The sequence below is a fragment of the Manis javanica genome, chromosome 4, assembly GCF_040802235.1.
Source record: "Manis javanica isolate MJ-LG chromosome 4, MJ_LKY, whole genome shotgun sequence".
In the NCBI taxonomy this organism is placed as follows: domain Eukaryota; kingdom Metazoa; phylum Chordata; class Mammalia; order Pholidota; family Manidae; genus Manis; species Manis javanica.
Window position 1 is genome coordinate 168110754 of NC_133159.1, and position 12344 is coordinate 168123097.

At 42.8% G+C, this 12344-nt stretch overlaps 1 protein-coding gene across 4 annotated transcripts; it reads left to right on the top strand.

The window, feature by feature from the left end:
* The first annotated feature begins 24 nt into the window (after nt 1–24).
* METTL2A (methyltransferase 2A, tRNA N3-cytidine) lies at nt 25–9658 on the top strand. Of its 4 annotated transcripts, XM_073235738.1 has the most exons (10): nt 92–180; nt 375–466; nt 1260–1303; nt 2103–2458; nt 3334–3383; nt 3707–3767; nt 5072–5211; nt 6655–6761; nt 8029–8094; nt 8929–9658. In XM_073235738.1, the coding sequence occupies exons 3-10, from the start codon at nt 1270–1272 to the stop codon at nt 9105–9107; spliced, it is 993 nt and encodes a 330-aa protein (XP_073091839.1). In that variant the 5' UTR covers nt 92–180; nt 375–466; nt 1260–1269; the 3' UTR covers nt 9108–9658. The 4 variants fall into 4 exon arrangements, with proteins under 4 accessions (XP_073091837.1, XP_073091838.1, XP_073091839.1 ...); XM_073235736.1 differs by lacking the exon at nt 1260–1303 and having other exon boundaries at nt 25–180; XM_073235739.1 differs by lacking the exons at nt 92–180; nt 375–466 and adding an exon at nt 555–574.
* The last annotated feature ends 2686 nt before the right edge of the window (nt 9659–12344 follow it).

The following is a 12344-nucleotide window of genomic DNA, read 5'->3' on the forward strand; positions in this document are numbered from 1 at the left end:
GAAGGGGGCGTGGCCCCGCGGGGCGCTCTCGCGTTCCGGAAAGGCGGACGCTTCCGGTTCTGGTGACATGGCCGGCTCCTCGGCGGAAAGCGTACCTGCCGCTGCGGTGGGCGGGAAAAGGCAGCAGTTCGGGAGCCGGTTTCTGAGAGACCCGGCGCGTGTCTTCCACCATAATGCCTGGTAACCGCCCTGCCCCTCGCCCAGCCTGCGGCTCTCCCTCTGTCCCGCCGCCCCAGATTGCGCCGAGAAGCCCCTGGCCGCTGGCCACGAGTCCTGCTGTCCGCCTCCAGGCGCCTTCCTCCCAGAGAGGGGCGTGCGGGGCCAGCCGCTCACCCGAACTTGAGGCCCCTAAGCTGCCCGTTTGACTTTTGCAGGGATGATGTGGAGTGGTCGGAAGAGCAGGCCGCGGCGGCGGAGAGGAAGGTGCGGGAGAACAGTTCCCAGCGGGTGTGTCAAGAGAAGCAAGGTGCGCCCGGGTGGGCCCGCAGTGGTATCGACACCAGCGGGCCGCGGAACGCGCCGTCCAGGAGAGGCTGCCAAGAGCCTTTGTGACTGGACTGAATCGAACTCGCGGGTAGAACAGGAGTGGGAGCGAATGGCAAGGATGGAAAAGGGCTGCACCTTAAAATATTGCTAGGGTTGGTTTTGTTTGAGGGTTAACTATCTTGATAACTATTTTCTAGCTTAATTTCTAGGTTAAGGCTTCAGTTGACCAGACCTTTATTAATAGGACTGGCCTTTGGCAACCGTGTGGTCACAGGATTGTCGTAGAGGATGTGCTTTCTACATGTGATCACACCTTGCCTTCAGGAATGTTGCCATTGAAACCAGATTCAAGTGATCACATTCTAAATAGTGTTGGGGGAGGTAGCTAATGACTTGGATCACGTGTCTTTCCCGGCTATGATGGCTGTCAGGATTTAGGGTTTCCGCCAAGCAAAGATGGGTGAAGCAAATAAGCAGTGGAGAAAGTGGAGATAAGTCTGACCCAAGAAAAAGAGGCCGCTTCTGGAGAGTGGATGATTTCACTGCAGAGTATTGCTAGATACTTAGTGACTGGTGGGCCTGTGTCCTAAGAGGCATTGAAGGTAGGACTAGAAACTGGAGAGTAGTGCCCACTGAACAAGTTCCATGTGACAATTAGAAGATTCCAGATACAAAATGTTCGCTCAACATAGTTTGACAGAGACAAGATCAAAGCCAGTTAAGAATTGGAAGGAATTTTGCAAATCATATAGTCTAATGTCTTCATTTTACAGTTAAAGAAACATGGACCACAGGACATTAAGGGCCTTACCCAGAGGTAAGCAGCTAGTTAGTAGTAGCAGTGGTGAAACTAATATCTACTTCTTAGGTTTATATTCTTTCTGCTACAGTAGTCAAGGCTGTACGTTGGCAAAGAGCAGAAAACAAATCTAGTACTGCCTTGATCACCTTAAACAACAGCTTTCTTTTAAATAGTCCACACTTCTATAGTGTCTCCTGTCTGCTGTCATCAGAACTCATTTGAAGACATTTTCCCCCCTTGTCAGCATTTTCTATTTTCTTTCTTTGTTTTCATTTTTAATATCTACTAGTAGTATTCAGTTCATTTTTGAGCTCCACACTAAAGAACGCAGAGAAACATTTTTAAAGAAGAGCTGCTCCTGTCATACCATTAAGTTCACATGGGCAATAACTGAAAAATAACGAGGATACTTAGCTTGTGAAAGAGAATATTTAGAGGGGGAAATAACTGCTCTTAAATATAAAAGAGTTTTGTGTGGCCCTGAGAAATAGTAGGGCCTTTTGACCAAAACGGATTGGAAAGATTTTTTGCTCAATGTGGTATATTCTTACAGTTAAGAACCATCCAAAGATGTGGGTGGAGAATTGATAGCTTGCTGGCAGAACTTGGATCCCTTGGGAAGGACAAGATAAAGAGGAAAATCAAATATGATAGGCAGTAGGACTAAATGACCTCCAACTCTGAGACTGTGGATCTACTCGAGTATACTTTTAGTATAAAATGACATTTCTCAAAGCAGGATGATAATTGACATTGGATGCAAATGTAATGTTGAGAAATGGTTCTTAAATTCTTCTTTAATAAATATTTACAGTTGACTATGAGCTCAATGCCCACAAATATTGGAACGACTTCTACAAAATCCACGAAAATGGGTTTTTCAAGGACAGACATTGGCTTTTTACTGAATTCCCAGAGCTGGCACCTATCCAAAATGAAAATCACTTGAAGGATTTGCTCTCTGAGAACAAGAGTAGTGAAGTACCTGAATGTAGGAGCCCTGAGGATGGACCTGGTTTAATAACAGAAGAGCACAATTGTTCTTCAAACAGCCTTGGACATAAAACACAGGCACCTCCTGTGGAAGAGAGTGTGATTCAGAAACTCAGTCACCTGGAAATCTGTGCTGATGAGTTTCCCGGATCCTCAGCCACCTACCGAATACTCGAGGTAACTTCTCCTTACTGTCCTGGTAGCAAGGTTAGTGAAGCTGTTGCACTGTACATGGGGTGGTTCAGAGAGGCTGACCAAAATAGTGACATGTCTGATGGAGCTGACTAGAAGTTGGCCTGGAATCACCTCTCTTTTTTTGAATTAACGAAATGCCCTAAATGCAGACCAGATATCTCATGGTCATGACAAAGATCACCTGAGGTGCTACCTAGGAACACATCTGAAAGTTCTAGCATCGTGCTGCACCTGCCATCTAGAAAAGAGTCCCAGGTCACAAGACAACTTCTGTTATTTCTCTTCCAGTTACAAGATGGAGAGGTTAGTTGGCATGGTGCCTGCTTCCCAGGCATGGGGGAATTCTTGTCTTGAGTTGCAGTGGTGGGGCAGAGGCAAGGCTAGACCTAGAAAAGTGTCTAGGTGGGTCCTGTAATGGAAAATCACAAATTGGTGACTACACACTCCACTGGAAACCAATTAGCCTTGGGAGTGAGTCCTATGGTTTGACCTTGTACTTGTCCCTTACCCTCCCCAAGCAGAATGGGACCTCTGCCTCAGAGTTAGGGGGATTAATTGAGATGATGTATGTAAAAGGACAAAGAATAGTGTCTGGCACACAGTCAGCCTTTAGTAAAAGTGAGGCCTTTTTTTCCAGACCATCTCCTTTCTGCTAATGAAAGTCTGTGTGCTTGTCTTTGACGGCAACCTCTTTAAGGGTTCCTATGGTCAGGGTCAAGGAATGTCATGGGTACTGTTTAGCTCTGGTCACTACACCTTTCCTATGAGCAAGACTTTCTACTGTTGATTATTTTTCTAACTTCAGGGGATTAATTCTTTGGTAAGTTCTGTGATTAATAGTTCATTTCTGTCTACAGGTTGGCTGTGGTGTGGGAAACACAGTTTTTCCAATTTTACAAACTAATAAGTAAGTATGTCGTAAAGTTTAACTGTATGATAGCGAAGAGGATAAAAGCGGGGAGTTACTGTTTCCCAAAACTCTTCATCAAACTGCTAACAGTGGTTTATTGGGAACCCTGGGTTATGGGAGATTCCGATGTTTTGGTATCTTATACATTGTTGTGCTTTAATTGGATTTGTAAGCTACCTTTGTCATCAGGAAATTAATGAAGGTTAAAACCTGTTACATTGTCAATATATGGTGCCTTGATTTTTAACTTCACAGGAAAGAATGGACATGGTACAGTTTGTAATCTAATTGTTCTGCTGGTTTTTTCCTGCCCATTTCAGTGATCCAAGACTCTTTGTTTACTGTTGTGATTTTTCTTCTACGGCTATAGAACTGGTTCAGGTAAGTACAGTGGCTCCTATCAGTAATTTTCACTAACTAGAAGGAAAGGGTCTCCTAAAAATAACAATCAAGATCTCTAGCTATTTTCTTACTGTACTGTGATCAAAAAGTAAAAGATTTACTGAAACATCTTGGATTAGAGGAAAGGGCCAGATGTGAATGTATAATCTGCCACTTGCCAGCTCTTGACCTCTCTAAACTTATGTTTTAAGGATTGAAATGAGATGATTGTTTCAGTCAGGTTTCTCTGAGCTATAAATCACAGAAACTCTAGACATATAAATCTAGACAAACTCAGCCAAGTAAAGAGAATGCCATAGAACTCAATGGCATAAAGTATAACCAGGAGTGGAGCTCTGTGCTGAAAAGGTGTCAGATACCAAGGCTTACTGGCTGGCTGGTGAGACATTGCCTCCCCTCCTGTCACAACAGCTCCCTCGAGTTCATGTTGTCTTTTCTCGCTGCCCACTGCCCATTTGTCTTTGTTTTCTCTTTGCAGACCAGCTCTGTAGTTGGCTTTTCATTACTTTGCACATGGCCCCAACATGCTTGCCCCTCCCAGTCACTTACAAGTTCACCTGGTTCAGGTATTCTCAGAATCACCCCAGAAGACTGTGTCCCAATTCCAAGCCCCAGGAAGAGTCTTGTTGGCCCAGGCCGGCCGATAGTCTACCTGCCATGTTTCAATTAGCTGTGGCCAGTGAGGAATGAAGGCACATTTTTGGAGAAAAGAAATGAGGAAAGGGAAGTTACTCAAAAATGTGTATCATAATCACATATAATGGTCCAAGCACAGGAGTTCAGGAATTAGATACTCTTAAGGATCTACACCAGATGACTATTGAGGCTTATCTTTAGTTTTATGATAATAAAATATAAGTTAAATTTTCCACATCTAGAGAAAAAGATTTCCTTGGAGAAGTCTACGATCTGTGTAATGTAGTTGGGTTAGGAGCTGTTTTAAATCATGCTTTTCAATATTTTGTCTCTCTCCTTAATGAGGTTTTCTTTTCCCTTTGATTACTTACCTTCCTAATCACTTTCCAGTCCTCAGATCTAACTGTGCATCAGAGTAAAAGATAAAAGTAGAGGCATTGAGAACATTCCATTTTAAAAGCACCAGTTATAGTCCAGAGGCTGTTCCCTAAGTTGTTCTTAGCCTATCAAAAGAACGTGTGCCATAATGATTAGATCTATATTCCTCAGAGGGACGTAGCTACAGTTGCTCTTGAAGCAGGGTAAGCTTTCCTTCAGAGTATGTGAGCATTTTCTGACCTGTGTGCTTCTCTTCCTCCTGTCTGCAGACAAATTCAGCATATGATCCTTCTCGGTGTTTTGCCTTTGTTCACAATCTGTGTGATGAAGATAAGAGTTACCCAGTGCCTAGGGATAGTCTTGATATCATCATCCTCATATTTGTTCTTTCAGCAGTTGTTCCAGACAAGTAAGTTTTAGGTTCCTTAAACAGCATAACAAAAACAAAGCTTTGGTCAGGGACCTTAATATCAGAGTTCAGCCTTAAAAGGGCTTTCTGAAAGACACAAAGAAGCCCCTCCATCCAAGGCAAAGAGCATCTCAACCATTTACCTATATTTGTCTTGAAGTCCAACTTCTGTTTCAGCCTCTAAACCTCTGCTTGTTGACTGCAGTGGTTGGTTCCTCTTTACACTGTAATAACTTAATGTCACCAAAGGATGTGGGAGCAGCCTTTCGTGGGTGTGTGGGGACATCCCCTGTTGATAGAGCATGTTGTTGTAGAACTGTGGATGCCACACTGTTAGATATCTGACACCCCATTGACCTTTTTAATTGCTTTGAATACATCATGCTTATTAACAGCACAAAATTTACAGTGAAGCCTAACCCAGGTTTTCTCTTATGCTGACGTTCTTTTGAAAACTGCAGTAGAGGAAAATCAAACTTCCATAGATGAAAAGTCAAATGCTGCACCCTAAGAGACACTGTTAAAGCCTCACAGACATAGGCAGCCAGTCGTCCTGATGAAATACTGTCTTAAGGAAGCATTGCCGGCCTCAGACCCAGGGAAGTGATTGATTTTCTCCAGCCACACTTCCTCTAGAACAGCACTGAGTCATCTGACCTGACGGGGTTGTGAGTGTGAAACAAAGGCAGGTGGAGGACGGCCCCAAAGGCCTGGTGTGGCTTTAAACATTTATAACTTCAGAAGTTCAAATGCTGCAAACTTTCAAAAACTTCCTTGGACTGAAACAAAACATTAAAATTAAAAATTCATTATTTAATATTTAAGCAGACTTTAACATTTTTTTTGCAAGTTTGTAGGATTTTTATTTCTGAAGTTAGTAAACCTGTACAAGACTGTCTACATGTAAAATGCAGTCCGGAAATGTAATGCACTCTGCCCACAGTAGTCATTTGCATACTGACTGTCACTGTATACTTGAGGTTCGGTCTGCACTTTAACAAATGGAAAAAATACAGTCTCTGCCTTCAAAGAGCTTGGGCCTAGTGGAGCAGGCAGAGGAGTGAACCAGCATTCCCCACACCGGCGGTCAGGGCTCCGCTCAGAGAGCCCCAGGGGCACAGGGCAGGGACGCCTTCCCTGTGAGGCAGCCCCAGGAGTAGGAAGTGAGCCAGGCGGGAGGGTGTGTACTTCTCCTCCACTGAACCCCTCCCGCAGAAGCAGCTTCTCAGGCCTCTTCCTAGTGAAGGTGGTGGATCACGGCCACAGTTGTGAGCAGGCGGCACATCACAAGTTTGGGCACAGGTGCCCATTCTAACTGAAGCAAAGGGAGAGGAGCTAAGGTTTCAGAGTGTATTATGTCCCACTGGCTTTTCGGGACATGATATAAGGACAAGGAACCCTGTCCTTAAGGAGACCTGGTCTTTGTTCCCTCTTACCCGACAGGGTGCAGAAGGCTCTCAACAGGCTGAGCAGGCTTCTGAAGCCCGGAGGGATGATGCTTCTGCGAGATTATGGCCGCTATGACATGGCTCAGCTTCGGTTTAAAAAAGGTATTTTGCTGCAATGATTAAAACCATATCTGATGGCTTTGTCATCAGAACGGGGAGTCTAGAATTATAGCCCACATATAAAGCCGTGTAATACATGACAAAGGTGGTATGTTTTTGAAGATTTGTGTAATCTAGGTTTTAAAGAAGTCTTTTTAACCGAGATGACTACTTCTAGAGGAGCTGTTTTTAGAAAAATACATTTGATTATATAAATAATTTTAAGTGTGGTATGGCAAAAGATATTAAAAAGTTAAAAGACAAATGTTTTTGGTGCATACAACAAAGACTGCATATCTGTGCTCTTCAAGGGGGCTGTGGCAAATTGATAAAGAAGAGGTCAGTGACCCACCCATAAAATGGGGAAGGAATATTTTAGAGTTGATTCACAGAAGAGCATATCCAAATGGCCAAAAACAAAACTTTAAGGAAATAAAAATAACAGTACCATGAGATGCCAGTTCATAACCTGTTGCTGGCCAGTTCAAAGAAAGAGAAATGTTCTTTTATTATTCGTAGAAATACTAATTATTTGGACCTTTTTTTAAGTATACTGGTATTGTTTATTCAGCCCACCAGTCTGTGGGAATTATTCAAGAACGAGCACTTATAATACTTAAAGCAAAATCCTGGAAACAAAGTGAATGCCTCTCAATTGGGGAATGTTGTGTCTGTCATGAGATAGACCCTATACCATGTTCTCGGAGGGGTTTCTATTCCGTATTACCAAGTGAGAAAGGCAGTATAAGGTTGAGTATTTTGAATTTAGTCCCACATATAACAGGGGCTGGGGAGATATATGTAAGTAAAGCAAGTAAGATTATATTGATATTCAAGAGGTATAGAAAGGATTACACATCAGTTAAATTGACATTAGGTCGGGGGAGCTTAGCAGCAGAACTGAAAGAGTATCTATGGTGAAAAATAAAGTTTCCTTAAACTTAGCTGTATTGCTTGATTTTTATTTATTTTATTTTTATAAAGAATCTGTGGTGATGATTTGATCACAAGGGGCAGTGGGGAACAACACTAGAAAGGGGGGCTGAGAAATCTCACGTGTTACCTAAAGCTGAAGTTTGATTATTCCCTGGGCTGCTCTCCTGCAAAGCACCGTTCCTTTGTAGGAGAGAAATTGCAAAGTACCAAGGGCAACCAAGAAAGGAGTCCATTCCCTGCCCAACCAGTGATAACGGTGGTGCACGTGTGATTGGCAGTGAAATTCAAAGAAGGGCTTTAAAGTTTCTCTGATTTTTGCCACATCGCTCTACAGGTCAGTGTCTATCTGAGAATTTCTACGTGAGAGGTGACGGCACTAGAGTTTACTTCTTCACACAAGGTATGAAAACACTTATCTCGATTTATGCGAGCACTCCCCAGAATGCCAGGCTAGCTGTTCCTCAGGTGTTCAGAAGTAAAGCCATCTGGCCTCTCCTGCCTTCTGCCGCCTTTGCCTGCCCTTCCCCACCCCCGGCACCCAGCCCACCTAAACTGTTCACTCTTCTCCGCACAGGCTCAGCTTGTGTGAGCCTTCAGTCCTCCACCCTGCTTGTCTGCTCTGCTGTTCCTCCCTGTCACTCTGTCCAGAATGGGAAACTGTCCATTTTGCAAGATTCCAGTGCAGCTGTTTGACCATCTAAGTGGTACTGCACCTTAGGGGCACCAGACTTGGCATGAATGCATCGCTCAGGAGAGCGACCCGGAACTGCTTTCCTTTGCTGCTGCTCTGCTGTCTGTTCCCTCCCTTGCGGTGCCTTGTGACAACTCCATTCCTGGGCCCTTTGTTAGGTCACTTGCTTTTTTGAGCCTTTGGTTAAAGTGATGGAACCTCTCCCCTTAGAAAAGTGACTTTGATATACATATAGGTAGTTTTTGCCTGTAATTTTAAGGTGTCCATAGAGCCCTTCTTGAAAATTCCTCCCTATCAGCTGATTCTTAGGAAAGCTGTCCCTCTGGGATCCAGGTTGCCCTTCCCAGTGGTTTGACTCCCCCTACCTAAATGTGAGCTTGCCGTTACCAAGCTGCCACTGCATTTATAACTAAGCAGCCCTGCTAAAGCTACTTTAACTGTAAATAATGACAGCAATCTCATGGAGCCCATTTAACATGGGAAATGGTAGATACATGCTTTTTCTTCAGTGGAGAGTATATGAACATCTCTTTTCTAAACTAGATGAATTGGACACACTTTTCACTACCGCTGGACTAGAAAAGGTTCAGAACCTGGTGGACCGCCGACTGCAGGTGAACCGAGGGAAACAGCTGACAATGTACCGAGTTTGGATTCAGTGCAAATACCGCAAGCCTCTTCTGTCCAACACGTACCGAGAGACACCTGCTCCTGACATGTGAGCTCATTGGGCCCAAAAAGAACGTCCACAAATGGTGTCTTGTCGGTGTAGGACAATTCCAAGGATTCAGACAGACTGGAACCTTGAACCTAAGAAAAATTACTTTTTATCAAGATTCTAACGATTGGGCTTCATATTAATGTATACCTGAAAGCCCTTTAATGTATAACTGAAATGTTCATGGGAATCATTAATTTAAAAGCATCAAGAGTTTATTTCCCTCTGAAAGTATTATATATGATAAAGTGTCATTTGACTGTAAGTAATATTTAATTATCTGGGAATTCAAGTACCTGGGCTAGACAGTTGATACATACAAAGGTGAATAAAGGTCTCATTCAGGAATAGGGGAAGCAAGTGGGGAAGAATCATCTGTTTTTGGTTGTGTTCCCAACTCAAAAATACCACTTTAAAGAGCATCAGGATGTGTCTGTGTTAAGTATTTGGTTGTGGTCTCCACTTGGCTCTTAGTTCCATGAAATTTTAAGCATTGTTCCCCCCTTTAAGTAACCTGTGTCTAAAAAATTAAAAGGATCTTCACTTTTAGCAAAATTGTCTGATTTTTTTATTGTACCCTTAAATGTTTGATGCAAAAGGAATTGAAAACTTTATTTTAGCCACATCAGTTCACTTCTGAGTTGGCTACATTTTTCCTGTTCTGCTTTTTTCTAGTTACCACTTAATTTATATGGTGTATTTTTAATTTTACCAAATGAAGAATTTTAATTTTGGATTTTCAACTCAGATATTCATAATTGTTTTATTATTTTCGTTATACATGTGAAGATGTGATAAGATACAAGCAATTTTTAAAAATAATTCCAAAGTTACAGAAAAGTATAATACATTTTTGGCAGGAATATCATAAGTAATGCTGTGCTCTCCCCACTACTCCTTGTTAGGACACATGGTTTTGTATTGTCCCATTATAGGATCATTGATGGAAAGGGTCTCTCCTGGGTTTCTCTACTGTAAAGTTACTTACAGGTATTTTTCAGGGTAGTTCTTTGAGACTATATAAATAACCGACTCCTCATCAAACTTTACCTGCGAGTTTGAGCATCTGTTGCTGTTTGTTGGCTGAATTACTGTGGTGATGGTAGCCCAATAGTGTTCTCTAATCCCACTATTCCTTCCTACATTTATTGGTTGACATTGTACTACCATGAAAACTTTTCTTTCTCAATACAGACTCATGGGTTTTTTTATTCAGTGATGATAATGCATTACTATCATGCTTTTGATGCTCCTACTCCCAGATTCGGTCAATGGGAGCTGCTTCCAGTGCTTCTGTGACCATTCAGCTGTCCCCATTATTCTTTGAGCACTTCAAGCAAAAGCTGTTACAGGCTCATCTTAGAGATTCTCTGCCCCAGTCTGAATCAGCCCCTTCCCCTAAGGAGTTCTGGTTTCTTTTAGTAGAGAAAGGCATTTAGAAACCAAGCTAAGTGTTCTTGCTGCTATTGGGCTGTTCCTGTTCCCAGGGTCCCCCAGTGAATGGAGCTTAGGGATATATGTATATATGTACACACACACTTGCATCTACATTTCCATACCTAGATATATTGAAAACCATTTCAGATCAGTATCTTTGATTCCAATCCAACACCGCAGGATTTATTCTAGTTTGTATTCTCTGTACTCAGAGTTCCCCTTTCCAACAGTCCCAAACTCCCATGATCCTCAGGATATTTGGCAGCTCCCGCATATATAACCATTCCCTTTTTGCCGCCACCCACAAATTGATGCTCTTCTCACCTCTCTTGGGCTCAGACACCCCATTCCAAGCCACTTGCCACCACTTCCACACACAGACATCCTCCTCACCCTGTCCTGGGCCCAACACCCACATGGGACTACCACCACCCCTCTGCCCCTGGCTAACATTCACCTTGCTTGGCTTTACCTAACGAGTTTTAAAATGGAAGGGAAAGGTGAAGGAAGGAAGGCAGCTCCCATCTTTTCCATTGTGCTGCAATTATTTAAAACTGGTAAGGACTGACTGAAATGTATTTAATTTATCTTTTGAAATGAAGAACGGATAGAGTAACAAATGATCCAGTGAAGACCTTCCTTTGGCATCTCTGAAGCATTTCAAAACAACAGGAACAGTTCATATTCCATCTTCTTTGCACCTGCTTTGGACTTAGGGGATAGGTATAAAAGATAGGCCTTTCCCTATCTGCTGCTTCCTTTTCTTTGCTATCCACTAAATTCTCTTCTGTTGCTGTCTGACTTTTTATGTGTCAGGATAATTTGAAGTCTGTAAGGGACTTTGCATAATTTTTCAGCCTTGGAATTTGCTAATGATGGGCAGAGGACTATTCAACATGGTCAGGGTAAAGTGTGACCAAGGTGCCCCTCAAAAAAATACCCAGATTGGACTATTAGTCTGACTCCAAATGGTTCTCTCTCAACATTCTTAATGCAAAAAAAGTGCTGTATTGCCTAGAAGTGGCTCCACATATGAAAGTTCTCAGGAAGTTGTGTGGTTTAGATTCAAGTCTTAATAGAGAAGTGTATCTGAGACCGACTGATCTTTCTAAGTCTTACTAATTTGGCTGAGGAGATAAATTCAATGTTCTCGAAAAATGAGGGGCAGTTGAATTTGAGACAGGTGCACTGAAGCTAATGGAGCAGAGCCATGTTCCCCAAGGCAGTGCCCAGGGTCAGGTGCAACCATTGCCCAGAGAGCTTGGGTTCTTATGTGATTCAGCTCTGCCTGAGTATAGACTCTGCTGATGCTGTCAAACCTATGGTTTGCAATGGGTCCACTTCCTGCCTTCATCTAAGTTCATACTCTCTTGGACTCTAGTTGAAAGACTAGAACCTTGGAAATTTAATAGGAAAAGGAAAATCTAATACACTAAGACATCCTACTTCTAATTAATTCCTATCTTTGTCTAAAGATGTTACTTTCATAATAGTGGGGAGTTCTATCTGTGGCTTAAAAGATGAGCTCAGGACAAACAGCTTCTTTCACTGTTCACAAAGGCCTGTTCTTCGGTTTGTGGCTGCAGCTGCTATTTTCAGGGCCAGGCTGCATGGTTGTGTTGCAGATTTTTACATACTTCTTAATTTGATATGGTTGACTTGGGAACCTTGGCTGAGAGGTGGAAGTGCTGGTGGTAAATTTCACAGGTAAAAGCACCAAGATGGTGCATCACAGCCACTTTATTTCAGTGAATTTCTAGGTTCAAGATGGGACATCATCTCTCAACTAGTCAGTGGAATGCAG